This window comes from Leptonychotes weddellii, chromosome 10, assembly GCF_054177405.1.
Source record: "Leptonychotes weddellii isolate Sample4059 chromosome 10, ASM5417740v2, whole genome shotgun sequence".
Taxonomy (NCBI): domain Eukaryota; kingdom Metazoa; phylum Chordata; class Mammalia; order Carnivora; family Phocidae; genus Leptonychotes; species Leptonychotes weddellii.
In genome coordinates this window covers 64,692,461-64,712,083 of record NC_138378.1, presented here as the reverse complement: position 1 = coordinate 64,712,083, position 19,623 = coordinate 64,692,461, and the positions used below count along the sequence as shown (strand labels likewise).

The 19,623-nt window shown below is 37.3% G+C and overlaps 1 protein-coding gene across 6 annotated transcripts in view; it reads right to left on the bottom strand.

The window, feature by feature from the left end:
- Positions 1-878: 878 nt before the first annotated feature.
- Positions 879-19,623, bottom strand: part of CCDC85A (coiled-coil domain containing 85A) — a 179,077-nt gene continuing 160,332 nt past the window's right edge. For 2 of the 6 annotated variants that reach the window (XM_081833569.1, XM_081833570.1), the window contains one exon: positions 879-2,589. In XM_081833569.1, the coding sequence (XP_081689695.1) occupies positions 2,500-2,589 (90 nt within the window). In that variant the 3' untranslated portion in view covers positions 879-2,499. Of the gene's footprint in view, positions 2,590-6,569; positions 6,669-10,127; positions 10,248-13,221; positions 13,357-19,623 lie in introns of all 6 variants that reach the window. The other 4 variants (XM_081833565.1, XM_081833566.1, XM_081833567.1 and 1 more) reach the window with 4 other exon arrangements.

Sequence of the window (19,623 nt, the reverse complement as noted above, 5' to 3'; positions counted from 1 at the left end):
TGAATGCTGAACTTGCTGGCCCAAAGTCTGCTTTGCTAAAGCCAAAGAGCCTTTATTCAGTGCTGTACTTTATAAAGCATACTTTCTGTTGGCTCCAGCCAATGTGATGCATGACACGCTCACATCCAATGATGTATTACTGGATGTCACATCCTATCTGAATTTTCTATTGTGCCTTGAGCATGTGCTAGAAACTTGAAAGGCATTCATTTGAAAAGCTTAGATTATGATTGTCAGTCTGTCAGCTTCAAGGCCAGTAAAGATATTCTGCCAAGATGTATAAATTAACCTTTGTTCCAGAGAAAAGGAGATCATAAACTGGTCACATAAGAGAATGATGCCACACATTTTTATTGATAAACATGTTAGGTAATAGCAAGATTCAGGCCCTGGACTCAGTTAAAGTTAAGGCTAGTGCTCAGTGTAGGAAGTCTTATTCCTGTCTTAGTGGTTTCCCAGAAATAGGTGTGTATGTGTGCATTTGCCAATTTATCTTTGTCATATATGTATATGTTTCTTAAGTATAGAGGCCAAGTTTTCCACTCTGCAGTATTTCCCCCTGGTATATTTCCTCTTGACTGCTTTAATGATAACTTTAATGTATATGAATTATAGCAAGTGAAAGATTTTATAACTGATTTTTAAATATTCTTAAATACGAATATAAATTTTTAACTACATTATAACAGAACAGCGTGAATTGAGTAACGTGAATATTAAATCCCTCATTAGCATATTTTGAAAATCCTTTGTTTTATATTTAAGATAATGAATCATCTGTATTACCATCATTAATACCACCATACAGAAACATTGTGCTACTTAGTGACTATTAGAAATCTACGCAATGTAGGAAAAACATTTTGAAGGAAAAACACTGAGATTAAATAATTTATTACCATTGCTAAGATGAACACATATACTTGATACTCAATTTTATGCAGAACTTTAAAAAAATAGTTTTAATACAGTATCAAAATTTACACAAGTATTTTGTCAAAAGACCACTGTTCCTTGGATTAGCTTCTGCAGTGTCTACTGCAGGCACAAAAACTTGTTTTAAATGTCCTCAGAGCGTAGGAATACAACAATTTAAGGATGAAAGCTTTTCTACAAGAGAAGGTGTAAATATAGCGAGCAATTTTTTTTTACAGAGTAATAATATAACATTTCAAAAAGAAAGATCAGCTTAACTGGTAAGCCAATTACAATAATTAGAGATAATGCTATAGTAAATTCATAAATATTTTCTGAAAACAGGGCTGTTTTTTCATCACAGTAACATTTTAAAAAGTATAACGAAAGTCCTTCACGTTCCTTCACCAATGACAACACACTGTAATGAGTCCATTTAAAAACATCTGCTATGAACCCAATCTTATAATTTTAAACTACAATAAAAACTTAGCATTCTGGCACATTCATACAAGAAACTATCATTGCATTTAAAAAAACACAAAATACCTATCATAGCATTTCCAATACACACAGTCTGTCTATATATATATATACCAAAAATAAACTAAGCAAAGCTAGCACACCTCTTTTTCAAACCTCAAGCAATCTGAACAAGAGCTTTTAGCCTCAATAATGAAGGACATGCGTCAGTTTCATAAAACGTTAGCTGCTGTAGGCAAAGCTTTTTTCATAAATGCAGTGCAATATTTTAAAGTTTACATAAAGTTTATTAAATATAACAGCAGATCTAGAAACTAAATTGTAGAAATTGACATCTCACAGCTGGAAACACTTAGAAAAATTATGTTTGCTTGTTCTTTAATTGGAATTAATATTAACATCAATGGATACACTGAATGAATATGGAAGTTGGTATGTCCCCGAGATGTCTTCATGAATATAGCAAGATTAAAAGAAAAGCTATATTTATCTTGATCACTTGAAATAAATGGTACTCTCTGATAAGCACTCTACAAAGTCTTGCTACCCTTCTAGCTGGTAAAGAGAATTTATGTGGTATTTTTAGCACCTCAACAGTCAAAACAAAATCCCAGAAACCTAAGCTTATCTTACATCCAAATTCACTATGCATCAGGAATTCATAATTTGTTGACTAAAATATAAGAAGTAGGTGCCCAACTCCCAAACTTGGAAAGCTGGAAGACACCTCTTCCTCAACACAGCATGCTAGAAAAGTCCCACCATTCTGTGCAATGAGTCAACTCCTTCAAACCCATTGAGGCCCTACTGGATTCTTCTAATCATGCAGGTTTCCCAGTGACAAGCTTAGATCTGAGGAGTCAAAAACATTTTAGTTCTAATGAAAATAGTGGTACCCAAATGGTGATTTTCAAAGCTGTTTGAGATGAGCTGTTGTGGACATGGAAATGAGAGACGTGAAATACAGCGTCAGTAATACTAAAGGTTTTAGAGGGAAAATATGTGCAATATACAATCACTCCAGGTTATTCAGTGAGTCCAAGCTTTTTTTCTTCTTTTCTCTCTCTGGCAGTGGTGATCTCTTGTTTGAAAGAGTGCCTTTCACATTGGTCCTTTGTACTGGTTTCCAGACAAATGTTGCCTAATTCCAGGACAGGAACCTGCAGCATCTCCAAGTTTCCTCCACACAACCTTAAGAAAAGTAAAATGCATAAATAAAAATAAGCGTCTTAATTGCCCCATTCACAAAGAGATTTGTGGTTTTTAAAGGGGGATCTATGAAGGGGCAAAGAGGAATGTGAAGACGAGACGAAATACCTCCACGAATGAGCTCAAACACAGTGAAAAGTGATGGAAGTTTCTAACTCATAAGAGCTGCTCAGTGGAGGGAACTACTAGGCTTTGTCAGCAATCAGGGTCAAAATTCCAGAAAGACGTGCCAACTTACTCTAGTTCATGAGTGGTCTGCAACTCAAGCTGTACACTGTGCACTTGAAGCTTACACAGTAACTCCCACTCTCTGACGGCACTGGTAGAGGGGAGGCATGGTCATTTTTTTTTTAAGCTAATATAATTCTGTATAGCCAGAATTAAGAACACATGAGCAAAATCATCCTGGTTTCTATATCCTACATCTTGAACCAGGGATACCACAATGTTTAATCCACTAAGGAAAAGGAAGGAGTTTTTGTTCTTGAGCTATTTAAGCCCTGAACTACTAGCCTTAGGGCCACTAGTCAATTTCCCTGGCTTTCCCTATAGAGTGGGGGGCCCTCAGTCATAAATCTTAGCTACCAAATAGTATAAAATCTCAGATTATCGAAGCAGAGAACATCCAAATGCAGGGAAAATATTAATACATTCAAGAATCAATAAGTAGATACAATATGTCAAAAATTGGGTCATCTTAGAGGGACAACAGCAAAAGATGAGATTAAGAATATAAAGTAAAACCATGGAATTCACCAATGATATACCAATATGCTAATGCTAATTGGAAAATGCACCCTCCTTCCCCAGATTAACAGTCATTACCCTCCTTAGGGTGATTCGCTATGAAGATTATTTTCAGATTGATTCTTTCCCTAAAAATTTACATAGCTCTAACATGAACACACCAGTGGGTTCATTGATACTTTTTTTTTTGCATTTATTTTAAATAGAGCAGATACTCTAGGGTAACCCAATACTATTCATTGTTATACATAAGAATATAAGGTGCTGTCTACCTTCATTCCTAAGCCAATGAAGCCATTCGTCTTCTTGCGGACACAACTATGTGGCAGAAATGACCTGTCCTATTTGAAGAAGAGTGTACTAATGGTCTTTAAATAGTAGGAAAGGAATGATCTAGCAATGGAGGGTTCAAGCTGCCCACAAGGGAGTTAGGGAAATTCTCATTTCTTAATAGTGAAAAGGTAACAAACACTGAATCAGGGAGCCAAGGGATGCTACAGACTTACCCTTTCTAGCCCTTACATGGTATATACAAATACAGCTGACCAGAATGCTTTGAATGTCTGAATCTATCCTCTGCTGCTAAGCCAAAGACCTCCAGGAGCACTGACACAAAGCATTAGATGGTTACAACTCCAAACTGCAAGCGCTCTCCAAGTATTCCATTGTAGGATACCATGGGCCTTAACCCTGAAATTACTATGTGGTGAAAGAGTCCAAGAAGGCAGAACTCTGAAATGAGCCAGTGATACTAAGGCAGACACAGAGTAGTGACTTGTTAACTAAAAGAATAGGTGGGGGTCTGAGTCCACCAGTCAAATATTTCAGCTGTTCTCAGGGAATTTATAAGAGCCAAACAGACCTAAAAAAAAAAAAAATACCATTATTACAAAAAGAAATATACTGCACTTTAAGAAACTGTAAATCTATTTTTGTGGCACAATTTGGGAAGAGAATAAAAGCACCTCTTACTAATCAACATGATGTTAACAGTCACTTCCTTGGGACTCCTTGTACAGATGTTGACAACTGATCTCCAGGAGGAACACCAGAAACAGAGGCAAAACTTACTATCCTAAGTTCTGAGTCTTCGAACTGATCTCACATAAGAAAACTCCATTTCTGTGACATTATTATAAAAGCACATAGTTCCTCTACTAGGTTTAACAACCTTAGCTTGTTTCTAAGAAATTATCTGTGAAAATTTCTCACAATCTGTTTTTCCCTTTATTCTCCGGTATGCACTATGTGTGTTCGATGTTCAAATAATTTGTAATGGTGACAAAAATATTTTAAATCAACATCTTTTTGTCTTAGCTTTTAACAAGTTTCCAAATGTAAGAGTACTAATCATCAGATTGGTGTTGGCTTGCATTTTTTTCATCAAATTTTGGGAATCAAAGACAAAAGTAGATAAGGACCCCTAAAGAACTGCTAAAGGCAAACAAGGAGGGCAAGCTTTTGGCTTCCTGAAAATACCTTCTACAAGGAAAAACACCACTGCACTGCATATGGTCTTTTGAAGCATTTTTGGAAATATAGGCCTATAAAAAGATCAACACGAACTAATCGAGACCCAGTCCATTAATATGTTTCTTCTGTGACTAAGAAATGAATTTTCTAATGTCCAGAAGTCTTATATCTAAAACAAAAAGGCAAGAAAACAACCAATCCTGACTTGTATTTTTACAGAACTTCACACATTTCTGGAAGATGCATTGCTTTTCATTCTTGGGGAAAGAAAATGGAAGGCCCCAGATTTACCCCATTTGGAAAAGTGGTGATTGCTAGTATTCCGAGGACATCTGGGTATAGTCCTGACTTACTGTTCATTAGAGAACAATTCGAGCAAGCAACTTTATTTTGGGATTTTAGCTTCTTCAAACATAAAATGCAAATGTGGGGATCATATCCAGAGCTTCCTCTCCAACCTGCTCAGGGGCTGTGGTGAAACTCCACCATCTGAATTACAAAGGATCCTGTTGTACTAGTTGGAGAACCACCTGTGGAATGATCGCTGTGCTCCCTTCTAGTTCTAGAATTCCTAACGTCTGAACTTTATTTCTCATTCCGTAGTCAACAGATGAGAAGCAACAGGCATTTTTTTTTTAAGGTGTGTGGCTTAACTTTTTTAATTGATCTGAAGGAAATATTCAAATTGAAAACCCTAAGGACAGGCTGAAAAGCTACAGAAGGTGTGAAGAGTGGTGCATTAGGGGAAATTATGACTTCTCAAACCAATGACCTTTTGAAAACAGATGAAAACATGCAGGAAAGAAAAATAACTTGGAAAGAATTTCAAAAGAAAAACAGCTACAACACAAAGAAGCAGGAGACTAAAACTGTGGCCCCAGCACATATAAAATGCCCAGGGGACTTAAAACATTTACTGGATTCCAAGAACACCTCAGGGAAGTAGATACATGAGAATATCTGGCCCTAATAGCTTAAAAGCATTTCTAAGCAATTTTGATAGCCTAATGGACAAAGAATAGGATAAAAGTACAATATAGAGCCAATTAAAATCAATGCTTAATATAATCTGATTTTTGCTTTTAACAAATGTATTCCCCTACAATATTCTTTTTAGCTTTCTAACAAACTTTAATTATATTCTTGATTAAATGATATACCTATGCAAATTACTCAAAATTTAGCCAGGGATTAATAATAAAATCCAAATCACATTATTGATATGCATCAAAACAGCATGTCAATTTTTTTTAACCATGTTCTGCTCTGATTTCTGTGTGTCCATTCTTATTCACCACTGAAAGGTAAAGATACTACTTTGCAGGACATGAAGTGTCCATATCACATTTTTTTTTTTCCAAGTATGGTTATAAATAAGTCTGAAGAAGGCTGTGTTTTATCACAGGTTTTTAAACACTGATTTTTAGGTACTGCTTAAAAGTATGAGACAGAAACCTATTTCTCAAAACTAGCACCACAATATTTTAGACAATAAATTTTTAAAAATGCTCATAGATCATTCTGGAATCCAGAAGTGGCTGATTATCGCTTACCTGAATATTTTATGACTGTTAATAAAACTGCAATAAAATATACTAAAGATAAAAATGGGAATTGGTTTTATTTTCATATAAAAATATAAAGGCATTTGGCCAGCATTTTAAAAAGTAGGTATTCATAAAGTAACTAAGCTACGATGGGGCTTTCAACACAGAATACACAATAAAGCACATTAAACTTACATTGCACATTTCTCTGACTATAGCTTTTTCTGTCTCACTAAGGTCATTTTCATACTCTTTACCCTGTTGACGATCTATAGTTTCCTGAACATCCAAGACCTGGATTTGTTGAAAAAGAAAAGCAAATTTCACATGGAAAAATACTTGTTAGTTATGAATTAAACCATCAAGGAGCTCCACTTTGTAAAACCTTTGGTTTTCTCCGTGTCTGCATATCAGAGTGGATTAATATATGGCAAAATTTTTAAAATAGTTGATCTGAAATCTAAAAGGGATCAATTCTACTTGACTTTCAAATGACCATGAAAAGCAATCTTATCACTAATAGTCAATTGAATGTATCTAATCGTAGACATTAATGAATTTAGTTAAGTGGGTCATTAAGATAACATGACTATGTCAACCATTTGGAGAAATTCTCGCTCCACTGTAAAGGTAAGCAATATAATTAATGATCTGCCAAATAATCCAAATGATATGTAGACATGGCCTATAGAAAAGAGGACTAAAAGATACTGACAGGTGAAACTGGTCAGAACCCAGGAATATGTACGTAAGAACTCGAGTGAACATGGACGCTACTGACATCACAGTTCTTGCCTGGACATGTTCCCAGGGCCTAGAAAAGGCCTATGCAAATGATAATATCAAAGAGAAAAACTGGCTCCTTACAGTGAAAATATTTGAGCAACACTTTATTTTTCATTAGAGCAAAGAAAGTGTTGGGATGAGATGCTTTTAAGCAATTTTAGAGGCCTATGATTCCACTTCTCCACGTTATCTCTAAATGGATTCAAAACAATAATTCTTCAAATATGTCTATAAAGTTTTCATGCCATACTTTCTATAGGTCAAAAGGGGAGAAAACTTTGGTTTCGAGTGTTATTTTTTTCTATATCCGCTTATAAGCCAAAGCACAATAGAGCAAAAAGACCCAAGAAAACAAAACCCCAAAAATAACGCTTTTCATAAAAGCTCCTCCAAGAATCACCACTGAACTGTCACATTGCTAAATTCCTTGGTTCTGTTGTCATCCTGGTCAATGCTGATGGTCACACCTAAAGGTGTCACCTGAGAACTGGCACCAATGAACAGCTGAGCCAAAATAAATGAAGCGTGAAGTGAGACCTTCATGTCAAGTTCATAGATAGTCTACATGGATATTTACTGGAGTTCAATCCTGCAATAATCTAATTCACAAACTACTCCCTCATTAACTCAAAACGTCCAGCCTTTATTACTCTGTAGGTACTACTACTTTAAGGGAGGCTATCACGGTAGGAAACGAGCCTCACCCTGCTACTCCGATTAGAGTCCATTCACATTCTTTCTACACTCAGAGGAAATCCTGACTATGCTCAGTGAATATTCATAGAAAACTTAACTCCTGGAACAAGCTCATTTGCCTACAAATTCAATTTCTAATGCACCTCAGAGAAGTGTACTTCAAATCAGTTAATTTCTACTAAATGAAGTGGAGCTCCAATTAATAGCATGAATTTTAAAGATAAATGTGGTGTTATTACAAGTGGGCTAATTTCTCACACTGATTTACAACACTTTCCTCCCAAACCACAACAACAGTGTTTTTTTAAAGCCTAGAGATTTTTTTGGGGGGGTGGGGGGGCGTTGGAATCTATCAGAAGATGAGAAACTGAGCCATCGTTCTAATTCTTTCACAACAGAGAAATTTTATGTTATAAATCACCTCTAGGATCTGTGGGCTTTAAAAAACAAAATGCGTGAGTGGCTACATTTCTTCCTTTACATTGTGATATCCCTAAGATGCATTTACCACAGGCACATATTTCTGTTTCATGACACAGTTAACTCATGGAAGCAAACATATTCTGTATTCCAGAGCCTCCCCTTATGCTTCAGTTGCTCAGTACTACCCATCTGCCGAGTGAGGACACTTTAACATGTTCTGATTATAACATAGTATCTTTCTCTCTTGAGATAAAAATTTTATATGAAAATTAGAGAACAAATTCAGAGAAAAGTGAAGAGCTCCCCCTTGCCCGTCCCTTCCTTTTAGACCATAGGAACACAGGTGCAGTGAAAAATTGGGGAAAGATTGCAGTGCTATCCACTATGCTGATCTGATTCAAACTACACTTGCCATTTAACAAGGCAACAGGTGGAAACCGTTTTCAATCCGAAAAGCAGAGCAATGTGTTGCTGGAGTATGTGCAGACGCTAACACTACAGGATTGAAGCCACTCATTTTTTATTTCTAGGATGCTTTTCAGATAGCTAGCGTCTGGTTCATGCTCAAGTAACAGCACGTTTAGCATGCTGCTCATGCTAAACTGCGTCCAAATGCTACTGCAGAGAGCAAGATGGTGGTCAGTTGATAAATCAGCACCCCCCAGATACACGGCAGCGCCCCTCATTCTGGTGTGTCTTCCCATGCAAATTCCTCTCGGTTGCTCACTTGGTGAGTTATTCCAACCAAGACAAGATTGCACTGGCCACCAGCATGGTTCTGCTACCTTCCCTCATCCGCAAGCAGTATATGCTTGGGAGGAGCAACTCATTTCATGGAAGTTACAGCAAAATATGACTGAGGGAGCTAAATCTCCTGCTAAAACCAAATCAAATGCGTATTTTGAATTTCTTATCTGCTTATTTGCTTTATGCATGCCAAAGGAAGTGTGGCCCACTCCAAAAGAGTGCATCTTCATGCTGCTGATAAATCATTCCAAAACCAAAAACATTTTAGTGAGGCTGTGAAACTCCTATGGCAAGTGTGGGACTAAAGCACACTGCCTACTTTATGGCTCAGAAAGGTTTGATCAAGGCTATGTGTTAGGAATTACAGATCATTTGAAGGACGGTATTGATAAAATTTCAGTGAACCGTCCTAATTTTTAAGGTGATTTTTATTGCCTGCATCAGTCTCTTCTCTTAGATAATATTTATATTATTAATTTTATGTATAGTGCTTATTTATTGGAAAGCTCACTATTGGCAAAGAAAATAATAAATTTCAGCTAAATCTTTTTTGAAGTCCTTGGAGGATCTGAAGTAAAAGCCAAAATAAAACTAGCTTTCTGAATAAGACCCTCTATTTTCTAATACTCTATGGAAGAGCATTAACTAGAGTTTGAAGACCTAATTTCTATTTAATGAGGGATAGAGGTTTTTAGTTCAAGATTTTCTTTCAGTTGGTTGCACCGTGTACTTCAATTGCATGAAGAAAGAAAAATCGGGTATCCTTCCTTATTTTGGCCAACTCTTGACTCCCTCTTTTGAAGACATGCATGCTACGGACACTGCACATCAAATACCCAGAACGAGAGTTTACACATATGGATATACATGCACATCAGACTTCAACTTCAATGCAGATTGATATGAATCACATTACTCAAAACAAAATGATAAAACTAGAGATTTCAACCAGGAGTACTCAAACTCGTTTCAAAAAAAAAATTATACTTCAAAAATTATAGTATCTACGGTTAAAACAAGACTGTGAGGACTACCAGACTATAGCGAACAAGCCACAACACAACTGAAGATCTGGATAAACGGTTGGACACAGTTGGTTACCTTAAGAGAATGTACCACGGGTTCAGGCTGCTGAGAAGGTGTGGTATGTCCACTGAAGCTAGCTGGAGAGTTGGGTGGACTGTTACTCCCATCAGCCCCTGATGACAACCTAAAAGAACCCTTAGTAGAAAATCAACAACTTTGTTATTAAAACAAAAGTCGTTTATAACTGCATAGATGTCATTCAGTATTCAATTTCACTGCCAAATGAGAATCAGCGCTTTAAGTTTTTTCTAGCCTGTCCTAAGATGCTCTCAACCTGTTAATTGGAATACACTTGCTGCTTGACCAGCAAGAACACTTAACCAAGAGCCATCTCTATGCATGTCCAGATGTCATTTCTGATTTGCCAAAGAGAACAATGCCCCCTCAGAATGCCCATTAAGAACATTTCAAGAATGATTTTTAAAACTTAAAGATACTCAAGAGTAGGGAATTTGTGAGTTACTCAGCAGCTGAGTTAAACATGCTCACTCAGCAAGACAAATGCTATATTCCATATGTCTCAGAAAATATGCACACATCACCTTCTTGCATTGGAGAAATGGTGTGTCTTATAAAACCCTTTTTGGAGGCAGAGAGATTTACCCAAACTCAGCATTTTCTTTAAGGAAGAATTATTTTTTGTTTTTTTTAAAAAATAACTATGGCCACAAATTACATATTTGTACATTATTGACTTTGACTTCATTGCTGAAAAACCAGCACTTGGGCATGTTTAACTTGGCCTACGAGACTCATAGTCACCCATACAGGAACTGGGGAAAAGGAAAACTTCAGTTATGTACCCTCCTAGAAAAAGCAGCCAAATGGGAATTTTCCAAACCTGTTTTTATGGAGATCATGACACTCGAAGGGCCTGAGAGATTTTAATTTCTGTCCAACAAATCTACATATTTTCTTTATGCCTAACAGATTAATAATTGCTCCATTTACCTTGATCTTATGACTCTAATACCCTGAGAAGGAGCCACCGAAGATGGCTTCATAAATGGAAGACAACTGTGGTTAGGGACATTTATTTTCCAGCACCTACAGAAGAGCTTCTGTGTTGTGCATTTTGGGGATGGGAGGGAAAATCTGAGAGCAGCAACAGTTATAAGTATGGGTTTTATGCAGACCATACTATTTGTAGAGAAATTGACAATTCTCATTGATTTTTACAAAGATTATCATTTTTGCAATTTGGGGTATCTTCCCCCTTCCCTTGTCACTGTCCTTTCTTCCTACATCCTTGAAGGCTATTCTTGCCACCTCACAAGCCAACTGGAGCCATGTTCTTTTCCTTGCTCAGAGAATTATGAAATCAAATCAGGTCCTGCCCCCACCCTTACTAGCCACCAGGGAGAGGAAGCTGTGGAATAGGACATTTAGAGGACCTCTCCAGCTCTGTCCTCCACTGCTACTAATAATTATGTTAATAGCAGGTGATGACACAGGAAAGCCAATTATAATAGCCCCAACACCTTCTGGGGGAAAAATGTCTATGTTTTCCTGTATTTGTAATTCAGATCAAATCGGACATAATAGTGCCCAATACAAATAATAGAAGGGAACTTATTAGAAATTTAAAGGTGGTGAAGGGGCCTACCATTCCCACCCCCACCCCCAACATTACCACCAGATTTTGGACATCCTCTTCCTCTGCAGAGAAGAAATGTTTCCAAAATGAAGGAGTTCTAAAGGAAGCTCTTCTCTGAATAGCTCTGGTCCCCTACTATTCTCTTTCCCTACCTGCTACCACCCTTAGGAATGGTTTTGAAAAGGGCTCTGAGGTGATGCGGAGTTCACTGCAAACTTCTCATTTAGGACCCACCAACGCAAAGCAGTTGGCCCTCTAACTGGTAATCTCACTGGGCAGGCCATAATTCTCGGCTATTCCTCCTTCCAACTCTTCCTTCCCAACCTTCTGCTGCCCAGCCCTTCTGTTTCAAATGTTCCCTTCCCAAACTGGCAAAATGGTAGGCATATCAATTCTAGCATGCTTTTGCTTGGGCATGGGGCCTTCGATCTTTCAGGGCATTTAGATTTAAAAGAATTTCTAAAATTAATGATAACTGGTTTCCCTGAACCAAATCCTTTGGGTAAGTTGGCATTGTTTAAACTTAAGGAGAGTCCTGTTCTTCCCTTAAACACTCTCTTATTTTTTTTTAATAATAACAATACCTAAAGTCGGAACTGCACAGTGGGGAAAACTCATTCAAGGATTAAAGTTCTGCTTCAAGTCTTCTTGGTAAGCCAAGGACTAGGTCACTGGAAATATCAAGGTTCATATTTCACATGGTTACTGTAAAGTCACAAAGGTAAGCAAATGCCTGGTAAAGTTGTACACCAATGTGTGCTCCGTTGTTTTCTAGATTATAATACAATCAAGCACTTCATTCTATCACATCCCATTTAATTACTCTAAAATAAAAGGCTATATATCTTTGTGACATATCTGGAGAATTATCTACCTACTCTCAGTTGACTAATACATTTTCACGTAACTATTTTTAAAATATGCTGAGTGAAATGTTAGTGAAACAACTGATTTGAAACAGTCCCTTGCAATTTATTACAATACCATTAAGCCTGTTTGTTTAAATTGTAACTTGGCTGGCTCAGGAGACAGGGAATTTAAAAAGAAGAAAATCTTAATAAAATTGGAAATGTGACTCCCAGCTTCCGGGTTGCTTGTTTCCAAACGACTCATGATCGCAGAGTGCACACACCACCTCTTGGGTCAGCGAGCACTTTCATAGGGCAAGGAATAGTTTTCTGGGCTGGTCTACAGACGATTCATTTTCATGGCCATGGACCTTTTAAGCTCCTTTTCATGAAAGGTGCAGGGTACCTTCCATGCATCTCCAGTGCATGGGGTTATTCAACTTTCAACCCCACGTTCAGGAAAAATAAACAACAACACTGACGCTGACCGATTAGGAGATGAACGACTCTACTCCCAGCTTCCCTCCCCAGATTCAGACACACACAGCACCTTTTTTTCGTGTGTACAGATTGACTCTCTCCCTCCCCAATGTAACTCTTCCTCTAGCAACAGAAGCCGTCTGTATGCACAAGCAAACGCAGCAGCTGACTCATCTTCACTCACCGGGAGAGTGGGCAGGCATCGTCCTATTCCTCGGCACCCTTGCCACCACTGCAAGACCCGCCGGGCTCTGGGACCCCAGCCTTTCTCCATATTTGAGCTGTTTCTAGTTGGAGGTTGCCTTCTATTCTGGGTGGCCTTATATTTGGAACAATATAGTACAATCACTCAGAACGATACTCTTTCCCAAGTCTCAAGAAAGCAGACAGAACAAGAAGCTTAATGAAATGAACCACAATGACCACAATGGTAAGCTGTAACATGCACCTCGAATTAGGGGAAAAATTAAAATAAAAACAGAGTCCTATTAGAGCTAATACTGATCTTTTTTAAAAAGGTTTTGACTAATTCTTAAGCTATCGAAAAGAGGTAGATGATAATGCCAAAATTCAAAAAAGCAAAACGAAACAAAACAACACTGAAGCTACTTAGACAACTTTGTTTTGTTGGTTTTACTTGTGAGAAACAGAGAATTAACCATTAAGTTTTCCTAGTGTTTAAAACTGTGTAACTTCAGAACTTAACAGAAATTATTCAAAATGCAATTTGGAGCACTATGCTCTTTTTTTAAGAAACACAAGGTGGGTAGATATATTCAGTAATACTTAGAAAAACTGGCACTGTATCAAATTCTCAGCAACATTTGTGCACACTGAAGAGTATGTAACAAGCTAAGGTCATTGCTGTGTTAAAATATTTTACATGGGACATACACATCATTATCAAAATTTCTATTAGTTAATCTCCAAATTTCTATACTGGTTAGAACTAGAGATAGCAGATAAATAAAAATTTTCCCCTAATTTTCAGTTTTTTCTATGACTAAACAGCATAATTTTATTAAAATTATCAGAAGCAAAATGAACTCACTTGAACAATTTCCTCTCCCTCACAACGTTCACTAAGACCCTTATCTAGGTGTGCTATGTCCTAAGGAATGAGCATTTTTTTTAAATATAGAAAATTCAAATGGTCCCCAAATTCCAGTGTCTGAATGTATAATTTTAGGACACTAAAAAATGACAACATAATTCTTCAGTTCCCACCGATCCTTTTCCTAGAAGCATGTGCTGTGTTGTGAATAGCACTGGTCTAATTTTCACTCTTCTCCAATGTTTGGAGGTTGAACAATGAAAAAAAGAGTAATGATGACCAGCAGTTGGTACTGGCAAATCTCTCTTCTGAATCTGTGGAATCAGTGGAACCAGTTACCTATTAAATAAGTCAGCCACACGTATTCCTCACATATAACAGAAAATTATATATTTGGACTATGATGATCATTTCATTGTAAGCAACACAGATTTGAACATGGCTCTTTCAGTGATCATCTCATGTGTCAGTGTCTAATTTCTTCCCATCAAAAGAATTCTATCCAATAATTTATAATATAGTTTATGGCTCAAAATCCACCTCTCCCCCCCAATTTGCATAGTTCTATTCTTGAGATGATCATTAAAAAGTACTGCCTTTTTGTTTTGTTTTGTTTTACAAACGAGTCCTATCTTTCAGATTTGGTTCCCTTCATTACTTAAACATCTCTCAGATCTTATGTTTTCGGATTCAGTGACTGAGTAAGACATACAGGGATTCCTACTTTCGTTCTTCCTTAATGATTGAACCTCAATGTCTCTCCATTGTAACAAGCTCATTATCATAACCATGAAATCTAAGGTAACATCTATAGCCATTTAGAGGCCTGCTGGAAGGAGCGGCCCTTTAGCTACAACCTTTCCCCACTTTTGTAAAGTAGATACAACATGAAATAATAGCTGTGCCTTTCAGCATCTTGTAAACGGTTCTTTTAAGACATTAAATATAGATTGCATAGTAGTATTAATCTGATAAGAGGGGGCAATATACATGGGCCAGATTTTTGTGGAAGAATAAACTACTTGGTGATATAACCATTTTAAAGGGAAAGATACTCTTAGAATCAGGATTATTGACTTTCTACTCATGTGGGCAACTTAAAAAAAAAACTCCGGGTCATGGAAAAATGTGTTCTGGACTGGCCATTATTTTGACCTTCAAGTAAATTGAATGGTATTTATGGGCTAATGAAAGCTTAGCTCTCTGCTAGCTCTGTGTAATTGTCAATGATGCTCTTTTCTGAAGGCTACTTCATAAAACGTAATGAGCCTCACTAACAGGGTAGAATTATTTTTGGCAATTCAGAGCTTGAAGTGGGGGAACCCAGATTCTGGCCATCAACTTGGAGAACAACTCCAAACCTTAAAAAAGTCACTTTCTATTTTCTGAGGAGTTCTATTTTGCTTAGTTTTGTTTTCTTCAGTTTTCCAAAATTCCAAGTTTATAAAGAAGGCCTGAATGACCCTTCTAGTCCCCTAGAAATCAGCTCCTTTATATCCAGGTATGTAGAGTAACCCATAAATTAATTGAGGTATCAGGAGGACCCACTCTAAATGCTAATAGCAAAGTAATGCTCTGCGTCAAGGCTGCGTGGGAGGTAAATTACAGATTACTTACTATGTGGTAAGTACTCATTATAGAAATCATGAAATCTAGTGCTATAAGCAAACACCCTAGATCAAGACACAAAAATATCCCTTACTATCACTGAAGAAGATAAAATGTATTGGTACTGTTATGCCTTTTATCACATGTTATCTGGAAGATGTTTTTCCAAGAAAATTGAGACTTGAGATATTTTCTAATATTGTCCTTACAATAACAGAATTCTCCTCAGAATTAAGGGAACAAAAGAAGCCACTCAAATTTTTTAAAAGATCATCTAAACAAGAAAATATATTACTTATGGTCTCATTGAGTAAAATTATTATACTTCATAATAGGGGTTTTAAGAGAACCAACAAGATGAAGCTATTGTGATTAAGTTGTCTTCTTGCTATTTTATGGTTATATTTTATTATTTTAATTAACATTCTAGAAGTTTCCATTCTTTGGCCTTACAGAAGACATATTAAAAAAATTTTGAACACAAAAAATATGTTTTTATATTTTATCATATAAAATACAGGCTTCTCACTTAGATATAAATCAGATGTAATGCATTTATAACAAACTTTAGATCCCGGCCCTCTTACCTATTATAGGAAGCCAACTATGGAAAGCTAAAGATCGATCGGCTAAAGTGGTTTCCTGTTAAAGATGTTCAATTTTTAATAAGATCTAAAGCTAGGTCAAACTATCAAACAGTGCATCAGAATGCATACCTAGTTTAGGAAGGAGGATGGATTTCCTTTCCTTATTATGGGACACAGGGAAATGCTTTGCTTAATTTCATCAAGAAAATAATACTTTGTTCAGTTTGACCAGTCTTCATTCTGACATACTACAAAATCGCACTAGCACACAAACAGAAGCTTTAGAGGTTACCTTGACAAACCTGTGAATGAGCTTAGAAATGCTAAAAGACCCTCTGCTTTGCTCTAATGCATGATATTTAGTTGATTGTATCCAAACAAAAGTACATTTTTAAAATTTATATGAACTAAAGTAAGGAATCTATTCAATACTGATTTAAAATATTAAGTAATTTCCTGGATTGATAGCTACTCATTTATTCACTTAAATATTTACTAAGCACCTACCAAAGGTAACATCCCATGCTACACCAGGTAGATATCTAATCCAATAACTTTTTGTATAAAGAGCAGCCCAGTAAATTCAAGTCATGGACTCTAGGAGGGTCACACTGCCTGGGCTCAGATTCTTGCTCAGACAGCTGGCAGGTATGTGACCTCCCTGAGCCTCAGTTTCCCCATCTATAAAGTGTGGGTAATTATGGTACAATGGTACCTCACTCGATGAGGCTATTTATATGAAAAGAGCTCTTAAAACAGTACCTCGCCCACATTAAGTGCTCTGCAGCTATTTGTTGTCCTTATCATGAATGTGTTTGCTTTGCTTATCAACACATTTTATAATTTGTCAACCTACTTTCACATGATTATTATTGAGAGTAGTTCTCGACCTGGGGTGAGCTGGCCCTCCTTCGGGGACATCAGGCAAAAATGCAGACATTTTTCGGTTGTTAAGATTGGGCAATTTCTATGGGCATTTATGGGTTGAGGCCAAGGATGCTGCTGAATGCCAGGACGGCCCCCACAACAAAGAATTACCCAGGTCAATAGTGCTCAAGTTGAGAAACTCTGATTTAGAGAAGGAGAACTGTGTTGGAAAATGGCAAAGCCAAATTTCTGATGACAGCTTCGTAGATTTTGCAGATGAGGACAAGTCGCCCCCAAGATTTGGAGCTTGTGATGATTTTAAAGGAAACTCTCAGCTTCAGCCCTCAAGTGGTCTAAGTATAAAGACATCTATCTTCCAACCCCAAATAGGAAATGGCTCTTTCTGACAGAAGGGAAATAATTAAAAATACCCCAAACATCCTACTGGTAACAAGGCTAGCAGAAAAAGAATACAAATGGGCAACACAGGGCAGTGGTCCAAAGAACAAAGAGCTCTCTGAGAAGAGACAGCATGTTGCAAGCACCTTAAGAATCGAGACACCAATCCCACAGAGAATAAAAGTGGCAGAAGGCGTTTTGTGGAAATGATGAAATAAAGCTTCCTTAGCAATACGGCAGGTAGAGATTCTGCCCTCAATTTTAAGCAGTCACACTAGGAAAAAATACAATTGCCAGCAAATAGAAATGAGGGCCCTGACCCTGAAACAACATCCCGGGGCAGATGAGAGCATTGTGTGATGTTCAGAGGGAATCAGAAATCCCTACCCGACCGGCGACCACTCTCTCCTTCATACATAGCAAAGGGTTGTACTCTGTTTATGGGCTTGCCTCCTCAACAGATAGAAGACTTCCTGAGGGCGTGTCTGAGTCCTCAGAGTAGTCAGCCACGGAGTTCCTGCTACATGTTAGGACTCTCCGAAATGCTGTCATTTAAAAGACTATTAAGACTAGCTAATATGAGCTCCTACTACATGTTAATACCTATTAAGACACTAACTGTTGGCCTGGTGCTGTTCTCAGTAATTGAATAATTTATGCTCCATAATTTTTGTATTGCAGTCTCGGAGATCTCCTATGTACCCGCTGCTTAGTTCCTGGGCTGCAAAGAGATCCTGGGGAGGATCCAGTTGTCTGAAATGGCTCAGAGTCTGGGGGGAGGATCGTAATAAAAGTGTGTTAATGTTAGTAACTGATACAGATGAACCAGTGTATACCAGCTGAACATCAGCTCTGTGCTCATTTGACTTTCTCCATTCAAGGCACGTAACTGTGGCCACAACAGTTACTTCAAGTCTGCATCTAGAATTATAACCCAAGGATTTTGAAACTTTGAATTTTACAAAGTCTCCTAAAGAATCTGTTGGGAATTACTGACAATTCACTTTGGAAAAATTTAAGAGTCATGCTCTAAATGAAATACGATAGGGCTCCAGATAAATTCAGTTTTCAAGAGAATAGTCTATTTCCTGTTCTAACTTTCTTCTATTTGAGTTTGGGTTCAGTGATACTTTTCTGGATCTTATGCTTTTCTTGATACCATACCAGTGTGATCCAGGATGTCCCTCTTTTGGTTCTGGTTTCTATTCATTCATATTCATAATTCTCTCTTCCTCTCTCATCCTGGAATAGGTATCTTAAAAACTTGCTTCAGGGCACCTGGGTGGCTCAGTCGTTAAGCGTCTGCCTTCAGCTCAGGTCATGATCCCAGCGTCCTGGGATCGAGGCGCCCATCGGACTCTCTGCTCCGCGGGAAGCCTGCTTCTCCCTCTCCCACTCCCCCTGCTTGTGTTCCCTCTTTTGCTGTGTCTCTGTCAACTAAATAAATAAAATCTTTTAAAAAAATAAAAATAAAAAACTTGCTTCAAACCTGACTTTGCTGATGCACAAGTAATGATCATGTGGACTTTACTTTCATTGTTTGACAGATCAATATAATTACTCTGACCACTCACCTTAAGGTGAACTGATAAGAATCTGGTTCATAGCGCGGTTTTAAGCCCTATCACATTTTACAGTAAGATTTCATGTATTTTTGAGCTTCTTGAGGTCATTGTACTTGACTTTTACTATCTTTGCAATAGTGATGATTAGTACCCTAGCTGCACATAGTAGTTGCTCAATAAAGATATTATTGGATGGTCAAAATCTAGGTGTGAGACTGGCTTTTCCTTTATCATCTCAAGAACAGTTGTGTCAATGCTTTACTCGTGTGTCTATACATTTGGTAATTAGAAGCTACTCAACTACTTGTCAAGTAACTAAAGCACACCTCTAGAGTGCTAGCATGGCCCGAATCAAGAAGTGAAACTCCATTTCTGTGATGGTCCATATTTTGGCAAGTTAAACTCCAACTAAATTCCCATTATTTTTTTTTCCTTCTCATTACCCAGGTAACTCATATTTGAGCAAAATAAATTCATCCTGAAAATCTTGGATCACTTCTATTTCT